The sequence below is a fragment of the Gavia stellata genome, chromosome 9, assembly GCF_030936135.1.
Source record: "Gavia stellata isolate bGavSte3 chromosome 9, bGavSte3.hap2, whole genome shotgun sequence".
Classification (NCBI taxonomy): Eukaryota; Metazoa; Chordata; class Aves; order Gaviiformes; family Gaviidae; genus Gavia; species Gavia stellata.
The window spans coordinates 7,266,410-7,279,433 of record NC_082602.1 but is presented as its reverse complement, the minus strand read 5'-3'; the positions used below and the strand labels follow the sequence as shown (position 1 = coordinate 7,279,433).

Genomic DNA, 13,024 nt, shown 5'->3' with positions numbered 1-13,024 from the left:
CCTAAAATCGTGTTCTGTTTTTATTACTAGTATTTATGTTCTCTTGCGTAGGCAAAAGCTGAGTACAAATGTATTTCCTACAACTGACTTTACTGTATAGCTAAGATCAACGTTTGCTGGTAGCCTGCAGTTTTCATCAGTTAAACCAACTGGCTTAACAGAAGATGCGAAGGCAACAGTAAATGGCAATACAGAAGGAGAAAAAAAAGACTAAGTCAGTAACAATAAATACTAAAACCTGAAGTCAACTGATGTTTCATAATAGGGATTATATAGTGGTTGTTTAAAATAACAGAAACTACATTTGGTAGCAGAAGCCTTTCCAGCTGTAGGAGCCTAAATGTGCGATTAGTTAAACAAGTCTCAACACTGCCATGACATTTCACAGGACCAACACTGAAGCAGGATGACTGGGGTAATTAATGGCCTAGTCTGCTTAGTGGTGATCAGGGCAATATAGTGAACCGGCTCATACAAGTCTAATTTAAGGATAGATAAAAAATGTCAATCAACACAGCTTCAAGGAAAATAGGTCTTGAACAATAGGTTGCATTTTACTCTTTGATATAGTAAGCTCAGCCTGCAAAGACACCTGCACTGAGGTGTTACCCCTAAGAACCCCAAGTCACCTACTGAAAACCAGATGAACATGTCACTTTCTTTAAAATATCAGTACTAGATCAAATCAATATAGAATGTTATGTTGAAGACAGAAAACTAATTTCAAAATGCAGTATTAATAGGGAATCAGCAAGAAGTATAGTTGTTTTTCATCTTACTCAATTTTTTAAAGGCTCTGGGAAAAAAGGGACACGAACTCAACGGCGTGCCTGTTTGCTTTTCCCCACCCCCCTACCCATATCACTAATGTAATAAAAACTTATCACCTCTCTCTACAAACCTTGCCTTGCATTCAATTTTAAAAATCAATGATCTGGAAGAAACTGTAAAAACCACTTGCAATAAATTTGCAAAGGACGTGCAGACTGCTGGAGTAGTAAAGAATGAGGACAGGTCACTTACACAGAGCAATCTGGATCACTTCATGAGCAGTATTTTAATGCTGGTAAAATACAGTGTATATTTCTAAGAAAAAAATCAGGTAGGATAATAAGAGGATGATGTACCACATTCTTGAAAAAGACTCTGAAGAGGACTAGAGCCATAAAAGTCAGCATCCAAGGTAATGCTTCCACAAAAAAAGGATAATACAATTTTTGAGGAAAGAAGAGAGGGAGGTATTATTCATAAGAGGATCACGTTATGTCTCTGTATAGTCCTGACGGATCACTATTGACATGTGGCATCTAATTCAGATGTCACACTTAAAAATATTTCAATACATGAGAACTAGAGAGAAGAACATGAAGATTAATAAGTCTTGGATAACATTCATTGCCATAAGAAAGTTAAGGAATTCAGTACATCTCATCAGAGAAAAGGTTAAAAGGGACATAATCATGATTTATAACTACACACAAGCAATTAGAAAAGCTGATACAGAGATCAATATAAGCAATCAAATGCATAAAAAGACCAAAATAACTTAAGGTGGAGCTAGAAATGCAAATAGAAAATCAAGTGAAAAATGTACCTGGGGTAATTAACTATTGCAACAGGAGGTATGAGTGAATTCTCATCACTTGAAGACTTTAAATTAATATTAAATGCCTTCCTAAAATATGTATGTTCAGTTCAAAACAAAGCCACTGAATTTAATAGAGAAACTGCTCGTTGAAATTCAATGGCCTGTTGAATTTAAAAATAAATCCTCATTATGGTGCCTTCTTGCCTTATATATTTATGAGATTTATTTTGAAATATAATAACTAAATGGAAGGGGGTTACCAAGAAAAAGGTATTCTTTCTTTCCAGAGCACAGTAACATTTAAGGCTAGATTTAAAGCTAAATAAACTGCAGCTGCATTTTGGAAAATATGCTTTTTTTTCCCCATTTATTTTTCCTATTTCTTGTTCAGAGTTGCACAGTCCACTTAGTCGATTGTGTCTGATTTACATAATCATGTAGTTATTCTTCAGTTTTTCTGTTCCTATTTATAAACCATTCACAAACCATCCACTTAAGTAACAGCATGATTTATCGTAAGAATGATTATGGTTGTTTCAGAGGGAAAATGGAATGTGATTAAATGAAGAATGAACAAGGACATTCTAGAAATGAAGGGCTCTAATCCTGCAAAAGGATTTGTAAATGAAACTTGCCTCTCAAGCCCCATCCCAAATAGCCAATGAACTACTGAGGGAATTCAGCAGATACCTTTACAGCTGTGCAGCCAAGAGCTTAGCAGAAGACAAAAAAATAGATAAAACAAACCAACCATGCACACAATATCTTCTGAAGAAATAGTAAAGCTCTCAAAGCCATCTGCGCTTTAGAAAAAAAAAAAATTAATGAACTGTATGTATACAGTTGCTGATATGACTCTCTCAACACAGGTCTGAATACCAAGGCTCTAGAGGGAGATCTGCAAGCAGACCTTTGCTCTTGGATAAGTTCCCGCATCTGAGAAAAATGCATCAACCAAGGAAAAGATTGGATATTTAAGCTACGGATCCAGGAGAACAGAATCTTTTCTGTATGCAACAGATGTTTTGCAGGTGCCACAGGAACCCTTATAACCCATGCTTCTTACAAAAATGGTGAACAGTCTGATGGAAGAATATCAAAGTTCAATATTTTCACCTGAAGTACTTATTCTCTGCTATTTCAGAAAGAACGAGTGGTGAAAACACCCCTATTTGTTTACCAGTAACACTGCTGTGTTTACAAACCAGCTACCTATCAGGAACAGCTGAGAGGCTCCACAAAGGAGAAGCTATGCTACAGAGCCCCATTCATCAGAAAAAACAACCATAAAAATGAAATCCTGAATAGGTATTAATACGCAGTACTGCTTTAGCGTTAGTCCAAAATAAGCAGCAGTGATGGATCACATTCTTGCTCATACACAGATAATCCTGGTCCATTTGGGCAGTGCATGCACCAGCAAGAACTAGGAGATCCCACACTAAATTGATAGAACTGCTTCAGAAATTCATACGAAGTTACAAAGCCATTCAGAAGAGCACAATAACTTTTCACAGTACATTATCTTATAAGCAGTGGTTCCCAAACAGCGAGGGAGAGAAGAATATTTTAGGCAAAGCCAAACATGAAGAAAATCAGCTTTGCAACATCTGTGCCAAATGCGTGTGAAATTTCCACTTCAATTAGTCTGAGGAGCTGCTGATGGACTAAGCTGTGGGACTGGTAGAAGGCAATGGTAACATCCCTGCAGCAGGGACGCTGAGTTACTCTGAACAACTGCTGTTTTTTCAAGGGGAAAGTACTGAACCACTCTTTTCAGAAGTAGTACCGTTATTTCAGATAGAGATAACTCCCCTGTTACTACTGCACTTATTTAGATGTTAGCGATAACGAGTACAGCTTAGACTGCAGCTAGTAGTAACACCCTGGCTAAAAGAAAAAAAACTTTAGCCTCAATACTGATAAGCTATATGCTAAAATCTATGTTTACTCAAGAGTTATAGTAGAAGGCTGAAAAACTTAAAATTCCAGGGACTTTTGTAAGCTAATTATGATGTCTATGGCTGCAACCATGATCTAGGGTCTAGCATTTCTCTGATGCATTTCTGTCTAGGGGTTGGTATCGGTTTGATTTCAGACTCGATTTTGTTAACCAATGAAATGGGATTTCCATGGCCAGCTAAACCGCTTTTTCTACAAGGACCAGTTTTGCGAGGAGCAGCAATGGGTGTCGGCAGCTGCTGCATTTTCACAGATAACTTTGAATCGAAGGAAGAACTACTAGCAGATGTGTGGTCAGACTTCTCCCAGTTCTCCTTGCCCAATTGCTCTGTGTTCACCTGTGCTTTTGCACTGTCTGGTGACTTATCGGAGGGTGGAGGTGGAGCTCTTCTTTTCTTTCCTCTGCTATCATTAGGACTTGTAGTATCTCTTTTTGGGCCCAGTTGCATGTTTTTCTGAACAACCATCTCATGAGATCCATCAAAGAGTGAAGCCCATAGGGAAGATGCAGACTCTTTTTGCTGGCCAAGCAGGAACTCACCATCACTCTCTTCGATTTTTCTTTGTATGATATCAGCTAAGCCCTCATGTTTCACTGGAGAATCAATGCCTGTAATTTTAAGGGACAGCAATTAACTCAGATTAAAACGCTACCGATGATTTACCGCTACCTATTTCGTTATTACAATTCAGAATACAAAACTGTATTAACTATGTCTCATGAAGTCTGGACTACTATTGGACTTGATGATCTTACAGGTCTTCTCCAACCTTAATGATTCTGTGTGTGATTCTGTGAAAAGATTACATATGCTTTCAAAGAGAGAACTGAGGTGACAGGAGGGAACTGTTTTTGTGACAGCTGGCATTGGGGCAACAGGGTAGGCATTGATACTTCTTTCCAAGTAGAAGTAGAAAAAATAATGTACTACTAGGAAACCTATATGGTTTAGATATTAAACATGTTTTGTTGTGCAGTGCTTTGAAAATTTCATTTCACAGAAGGCCCATGAAAAAGTCTATGACTAAATATTCTCGTGCTTCCAGCCTACAGAAAATGGGACATCTTTACATATATCATTTTTCTTTATGTGCTTCAAGACTGTCTTGCCCTATTTCTTATCCCTCATATTGAGTTTTCTATGTATACTGCAGTAACACTAGCCTCAAACAGCAGCAATATCTTTTCTATTGCAGGCCACACGTTAATGATTTTCAACATGTTTTTAAACACAGGACTTTACCTACGAATACTACAAATAAGCAGGAAAAAACCCTGGTATATTAAGACTGAAGCAGAGTTTGTACCCTGCTCCTTACTGATGTACTTGAGTATCAGTAGAATTATGCTACTATGTTACCTTTGTAAAACTTCTATATAGTTGATTTACTGCCTTTCTGCTCTGCAGTCATAGCTTAGATAGGACTCTCTTGACTGTTCAGTGCTCTGATGCGCGGTAACTCAATGACCCACATGGCATTTTCAGCATCTTCACAGTTCCAATCTCAAGCAGCAAGCCGTCAGGCATTTATAGTTGTACAGTGTTTCTCAGCCAATACTGCATTGCATCCATTAAAACAAAGTGACCTACTTTTTCTAGTCTGTAAATACTATTTCTGTAATGAAACTATTAAAATAATCCTGCTGCATACCATTTCGCTCTGTAAAAATACAAGTCTCAAATACACTTGCAAAATCTAGCTAGTGCATATTTTTCAACGTCATTACCAAAGACCAAACAATTAGGTAAGTTTTGTTAGGTAAGCCTTTAAATAGCTTTAAGAACAGCAAATTAATTTCATGCAACTAGTTAAAGACATTATTGGTTTGCAGACTGGACTATTTTACCTTTACATTTCCTGAGCTTTATACCACTCTTACGATGAGTGTTTATTTCTAGTGATAGCTTTTTTGAATGTGTTCAGGGCTCCCTAGTTACAGCTCAGATTGCAGTTTTTTTGGCTCAAGGTATAAAAATGTATTCATTATCTGTGCTATTACAAATTCAGATTTAATATGAACTCCTTGGTATGCAATTATGTTGCTCTTTCATTGTCTGAATTGTCCTTGAAAAACTCAGTGTTTCAACATCAACACCAGAAGCCATCTGAATACAGACAATATTGTTTCTGTTACCCTGCAACTTGAAAAGACAAATCCCACTTACTCATATCATGGTAGACGGAGGTCGCTTCTTTTGTCAAGAACAAAGGTGGTTTCCGTGGTGACATAATCTCAATTTTCATAAGTTCTTCACAACAATGTTTCCACTGGCCTGAGAGAGAAAAGAAAACAATGACTGGAACTTAAACACTTCAGCTTGAAAAAAATTAAAGTTACTAGGTTGTGTTAGGAAACTATCTCCAAAGCAATGCTAAAGAGTAAGCACTTTTGTTTAGCAGGAATGCTCAGGATGCATTTGTATTTTCAAGTCTGTATTCATTCTCTTAGCACAAAGGTCATAAGATACTACCTTTAATTTAAGCATCCCAGCAGTACTGTTATACTATGAGGGTTAAATATCATAATTCGTCTTCAAATCCCCCAAAACAGTATAAATTCATCAGAAAAAAGAACTAAAAAAAAATATAATTTAAGGTTAGGGAAGCTTCATGAAGTTACGGGGACAACCTCCAAAATACTGCAAGCTGGATGTTATACAACTATGTTACAATGTTATAGTAAAGGAACCTTCCGTCTTTAATAGAGGATAACTTGCCTTTTATCCGTTAGCAGACAAGGAAACCTCTTTTTCTATTAATAGATTTTGACCTTAAGGAAAACAAGACACAGTAAAATTACTTTGTTCATACCAATCATTCCAAGTTTTCTGAGCACATTAATTTTAAGAGAATTTTAGAACCAGGGAAGAAAAAAGGCATTTAAATGCCAAGTGACCCATTTTTTCTGAACCTAAGGAAAATGTCTCAAAAAATCCATGGTTATTCTATCTATAATGAATAAGAAGTAGTTCTTTTACCCCTCTCTATGGCTAATTTAAAGAGGATGCCCTAGTTTTTGCTTGGTGTGTTTCTTTAATTGATAGAGTCTGTTCTCATTGTAAATCAGAGCTAGAAAGGACTAGAAATACAAACTACAATACCAAGTTTCCACAACCTCAATTCACTGATTTTATTGGTGTGGCCTCTGACTAAAAACTAATATTTCATTAATTGACCTGGTTCTGTTTTCTGACCTGATAAAAATTACTATCAGGAACCAACTATACCTTGTCAATGACAGCATAATAACTGACAGTTGTTCTCTACTCTTAATAAACCTGTGACACAAACTACTAAAGCAGAGGAAAAAGACAAAGACAAATTAATCTATATAGTTCTTATAATAAATATTTGGTGTTAAACAAGCAACACAGTATACTACTTCAATATCATTTCACTGTTCTACACCAATAAATTAGTTTCTCCTCTCATGTAAGAACAGTGTTAGCCAACAGATCGGGGTATCAATTTATCATCTCATTTATATCATCTGTTACAAAGCTTTAGGTACAGCTTTTACCAGGTTCAAGTAAGCATCGTGTATTTGCATGACTGGATTGGAGTGAGGCTAGGTGAGCATATTGCTGTGTGACAAGGGGTACCGAAACCTTAGAATTACCAACAGAATCAAGTAATCTCTATTGCAGTAAATTGCAATTTAACTAATCCATTATAGTGCTGAGCAAGGAAATCCCATATACATGCGCCTACTTGCAAAGGCTGCATCCTAGCTAAGTCCCCAAACGAATCCAGCATCCTCACCACTTCCCACTAAGGCTTCCACACTCAAAGGTTTCATAATTGCAGAATCTCACAAAACCAACACACCACTGGTAGGATGCCCAGGCAGAGGTGGACTCTTCCTGCTACAGTGGAGGAAGACACGGTGAGAATTTAGGAGTCCTTAAAAAAAAAAAATCTAGAACACTGCTAAGAGAGACCAAGTTCTTCTGAGACTGATGGACATAGTCTGCTTCTGGTTTCCTGCAAAAACCCAGACTGAACACATGGACTTCGGTTTAGTCAAATATTTGCCTTCCAACGGCTTAGACCACCACCCAATATTATGCCAAAGAGCATTTTTCTTCTCATCGTTGCAAACAAAGGCTTATGAGGCAATTCCAATTCAAATTGTTCAAAGATCCCTTTGATGTTACGTAACACCCCGCTTGGAGGGCATGCTGCCAGCACTGCCTGCTTACTTACTCAGATCATAAAAGTGCTGCCAGAAAGCCTCCATCCACTTATGGAGTTCGTCCCTGCTGTCAGTAGCAAAAAGTTGCGTCACAGCCTCTCCAGACACGGGGTTGATAATAGAGAAGTTATTAGTTTTTCTCTTAGAGTCCTTATCCACAGCTCGAATTCTGGTTTCCTAGGAACGACAAACTGTGGTAATGAGTTATTTCTTCAGCTCCACACCGGTATCACCTTATGGCCAATGACAGTGTAAAGGAGGTATCATTTGGCTTTTTATCTAATGCAGATTAATTTCCAATTTAAAAAAAGTAACTAATGTCAAGAACTTCTTATAAAAATATTTTCTCTTAAGACTATTAAAATGGCAGAAAAATATGAAAAAATAAGGGAATGGAGCACAGTTATTGCAGTCGAGTTCTGAATTACAGAATGCACATTCTATGCTTCCCCTCCCTCTGCCTTCACCAGCCCATCTCACACTGCTCACTCTTCTCCACAGTAGTTTAGTGAATAATCTCAAATAACAGCAAGCAGCACCCCTTCTCTGAACTCTTCAGCTGGGCAACTGCTTTGTTACAGCTACTATTTAGGTTTCCTGCTGTACTGCCATGGGCCATTGTTTACGCAATGTATTCTAAACCTGTATCTATTTTACGTTCATCTTAGTGAATCAGGACATTCAGGGCCAATACTATAGTGACAGGAAATTTAAAAAGAAACTTACCTAGTCCACAGTTAAAGGAGCATTTGTAGCAGTTACCCATACAGTTCTGCTAGAAAAAACTTCCAGCATGAAAAAAACATTTTGCTCTATTATAAAAAAATCCTACTTGTCATTTCAAAATTGACATTTTAGTTTTGCCTTAATTACGGAGAGCTACATAGAAACAATTAAAAATAGATATAAGAAGTATATCACGAGTCTATCAAATTTCTTCAGCTAACGTTAGAAAGGCTCTCAGATTACACAGCAGCACTGTTACAGCCAAGGTTTCCCTGTCTGTTCCGGGATGTAGTTCAATTGATTTTTATCATCCAGACTAGATCCAGTGGTATTTTTATAGTACCTAGTTTCTTTGTTATGGCATAACTACAATAAAAAAAAAAAAGCATGTACCCCTGAGTGAATTTTTTTTTTTTTTTTAATGTGTAAAATACTGAAAGATTTTAATAAAAGTCTGATAAAACACAACTGAAAAAATTTCCAGAACACAACTGGTCAACATTGCTGCTCATCACAACATGATGAACAAATTAAAATAATTAACATTATTTACAAAAGTAAAAGCAGAAACCCTGGGAATATCTTTGCGTATACAATTGAACCTGACTGAACAAGCAACGGCCTATTACAACACCGCCCTTAAAAGGATTTTTGGCATACCCGGGAGAGCAGCATAATTCCAAATCCTGACGAGATGATGAGTTTCGGCGCCAGGGAGCCAGCCGGCACCCTACAGCTGGCCGGCCCTGGAGCCTGGCAGGACACGAGACTGCCTAACGCACATTAAGAGCATGCAGCACCCTCCTGCCACACAAGGGTGTCCCCTGGCATAGGGAGCGCCCCGGGTGTTGAAGGAAGCCAACAACCACAGCCAGGGCTCTGTTCGAACCTCTCCTGTCTGGATGGACAGTGAATCTGACCACAAAGGCGGCCTCAGGGCATTCCTCAAAATACAGTGGGGACAGATCAACCATGCTCCTTTTGACACAATTCAACCAAATGTCAAACATCTGCTAAAGATGTTAAACATACACCTACAGAAATTAAGTTTACACATGGGATCCCATGGGGATAAGCCTAATTCTGATACCCAGAAAAACAAAAATTATTCTACAGAACATTCCCCAGATTTTAAATGCATTACTGAAGTAACCATTTGAAATACCAACAGCTGCTTGTAGCATATCTGATGGATATGCTCATTTAAATTCTTCTGTCTAAAAATAGGAGATGAAGTAATTCATCCATAAGTGCTCTATATCCCATTAACTCAGGTAACCATAGATACCAGCAAAAAAATTAAACCAAATAGATTAACATTTGACAGGTAAGAACTTCAAGCATACAATACACACAAGTTTATTTAATGATGTTTGCTGTAGGTTTTATCCCACAACTACGGCATTATTCAAAGCAGATAAATCCTCAAGCAACAATTTGTATCTGATGCTTGAATATTTAAGGAGTGATACAAGATGCCATTACGGTAATGGGCTGATAAATTTACCAAGCTTGGGTGAATTATACTACATGCCCAGATCCACTTTAAAAAAAAAAAAAACACAACCCAAAACAGCAATAAAAAAGTTGTCTTAAGGTACCATGCTATAATACTGCTCAACCTTTATAAACAACTGAACCAACTCTGCTACAGCTATTGTAAAGGCCAGAACAATAAGTGGATCAGAATAGGAAAAACTGACGTGAATCTTGAACTCAAATGACTCTTTCGGGGAAGCTGAAGCCAGACTTACGTCCTATATGCAAAAGATTATTTTTGAAGGTAGGGAAAGTCCAAAAGGGAAAATGATCGTTTTTTTTTTTTTTTAATGGAATGTAAATATGACCCTTCCTCTATACTTCTCTCCCCAAATCAAAAAATCTCTTTGCCTCATAATACCTCTCTGGAAAGCTCATCTTTTAGGCTAAACAGAAAACAAAGCCAAAAACATGTAAAAAAAAAAAAAGCAAGAACGTCTTTATTACTGAGGTGCAACGTTTTCCTGCTAAGCCAATACCAACACACTGAGGAGTACTGGTTATAAAGATAATTTTAAGACATCAAAACAAATTACAGTTCTTGACAAAAATATTGAATAACCTAAGATCCAGTTCTGTGTATCTATTTTAAGATTAAACAAACCAAATCACATATAACAAACATCCTTCATGTTTTTAGTACCAAAAAAACCCCCAAGAAATAACACCATAATACTGGAAACAAAATATAATCTGTTCATGCATTGGTTTCTGCTGTAATGTTAATAATTTCCATGGGGTCTCTTTTAGGCAAGCAGGGAAATATGGTTAAATTTAAAATTATGGCTTTCAAACACATTAATGCACAAGACCAAATTCACCAGATCAGCTACGAATATTTCCTCCTCTCATCTTCATTATTTTGTGAACTTGTATTAACGTAACATCCTTGTGGCCTCTGGATGGTAAGTATAATGTCTAAGTATAATATGGAAAAGCAATATTAAGATTTCTACGTCATTTTAGCTATCTTCAGTGCAATGCAGCAGCTAAAAACCAGGAGAAGGAGATGGCATTATATGACCAACCAGCATTCTGTGGAACACCATAGAGCCATAAAGCATAGTTTCCAAACCACTCAATTTGAGCATGTGTGTTGTAAGGTCCACCGTGTGGGATCTGGGTATTATATCTGCTTCCCCTGCCCGCATCCACAATCTCTTTCAAGCAATTGCGGGACTAAATTGAGCAATGCAATGTGAGATACCAGACATTTGGAGGCACTTAACTACTCTGTACTTTTCCAAACTATTTTCACATGTATGAAGGCTTGCCTAAGCCAACCAGCGGGACAAAGTCCTTACTACAGAGAACATAGATATTTTCAGGGCTGCTCTCGTTTCACCACTGCTGGAGCTCCCTGACACATGCAGAGAATATCACTGATATTGCTGGCTCGCTGAATGTTCACGTGGTCAAGGACTCATATCGATACCCTTCTGCTGCAGTCCAAGGGTGAACTCCTTGGTTGTCTAAAAATACTGCATGTTTCCCTGGAAGTTATGCCGCTGCAGCCATCGTTACCTTTTCCAACAAACGTCTCTACCTGACCTCGCCCAGAACAGACGTTCCAACAAGAACTGTCATTCAAGGTAATAGTCTGCAGAAATGCCAGCTTGATTTTGTCCTTTCACTCCTGCGACACTGTTTAGCAACCAGTCTATGAACCCTGAGCCCATGGCTGCAAGCACTTGTTCCTCATCCTGCTCACCTCAACAATGAGCATGAACACAGAGATAGCTCTGGGCCTGCTGCACTGCGTGGCACCAGAGCAAAGATTGCACTGGCAAAAGATGCCAGGAAGGAAACCATGGGCCTACATTGATTTGAAGCAACGTCCCAGAATTCCTCAAGCTTCAGGCATACATAGCACAAAAAAAGTTTTATAACCTATGACCAGGACACAAAAGAATATGCATTCCAAATACTGAGCAACTAACATGAACCACTGGCACATGCACCATTTTGCTAAGCTATCGGGTATAGGCAAGGCCTTTATTATTCATTTCGAACTAAAAAATACTTGAAAAAAATTTAGGAACTGGCCCATAAGGAATATTTCTTGTTCAAATTGGATTCCAGCACATTTTCTTTGCTGCAGAAAATATAATTTCTCTTTTCCTACATAGTTGTGCAATATAATATGTTATAATCACATTTAGCTGGAACAATAATAGTAGCACTTGCATAATAGGAACTGTAGAACCATTCTTGCTCAACAGCACTAGCAGTGAAGTCATCTGAAGTTGAAGTAATGACTTTGCTGGTCTTAATGGCTTCTTCAAGTCTCGATTCAAAGGGAATGCGAAATAAGGCTACCAGCGTGAATATTTTCCAGGGAGTTTCTCATAAATCCAGATGATTTTGTTACTTTTCAGAAAAGTATCTTTCAATTACAGGTAAAGGATCAGCTTCACATTACAAATGAAAATGCCACATATGCAACCAGAAGAGATTTTAGTTAGAACGTCTAGAGTTGATGTTCAATCTCAACTTTAATTTTGAAATTGCTGTTTCTATAACAACATGTAGCAGACAAGCCCATATGATTAGTTTGCTTTCATTTAATCCGTAAGAGAAATTTCACAACAAAGGAATCAAAAAAATATATGCAGGCATTAAGTTATTTTCAAGAGAAACTGTTTAAGTAGTAAAGGATCCGAATATGTTTTAAATTGCAAATTTTTTTCTGGTTTTAATTCAAATTGAAGAAGGATTCACAGTCATATTCTCCAGCAGTCTGACATTTTTGTAAAATGGTATAAGATACATGATTTATTTACCTTCTGCATGTTAGCTTTAAGGATACTCTGCAAATGTACAGTCTCCCAGCAAAGGCTTATTAAGGTGGATTTTAGGCTCTAAGTGTATTGGTAACTTGGAGGAGCAAAATACCTTAGTAGAATGTGGTTATTTTAGAAGGAAAAGCAAAACTAGGACGTAGACCAAAACAGAGACCTCCAAGGAGGCCTGATAGATAATTTTTAAAAGTATTACTATCACATTTTAGA

At 37.5% G+C, this 13,024-nt stretch overlaps 1 protein-coding gene across 1 annotated transcript in view; it reads right to left on the bottom strand.

Annotated features, from left to right (window-relative positions):
* Positions 1 to 3,581: 3,581 nt before the first annotated feature.
* RTKN2 (rhotekin 2) overlaps positions 3,582 to 13,024 on the bottom strand; it is a 32,193-nt gene continuing 22,750 nt past the window's right edge. Inside the window, exons 10-12 of the mRNA XM_059821313.1 lie at positions 7,760 to 7,925; positions 5,719 to 5,826; positions 3,582 to 4,160 (exon numbers count right to left, since the gene is read on the bottom strand). Coding sequence (XP_059677296.1) covers positions 3,607 to 4,160; positions 5,719 to 5,826; positions 7,760 to 7,925 — 828 coding nt within the window. The 3' untranslated portion in view covers positions 3,582 to 3,606. The remainder of the gene's footprint in view (positions 4,161 to 5,718; positions 5,827 to 7,759; positions 7,926 to 13,024) is intronic.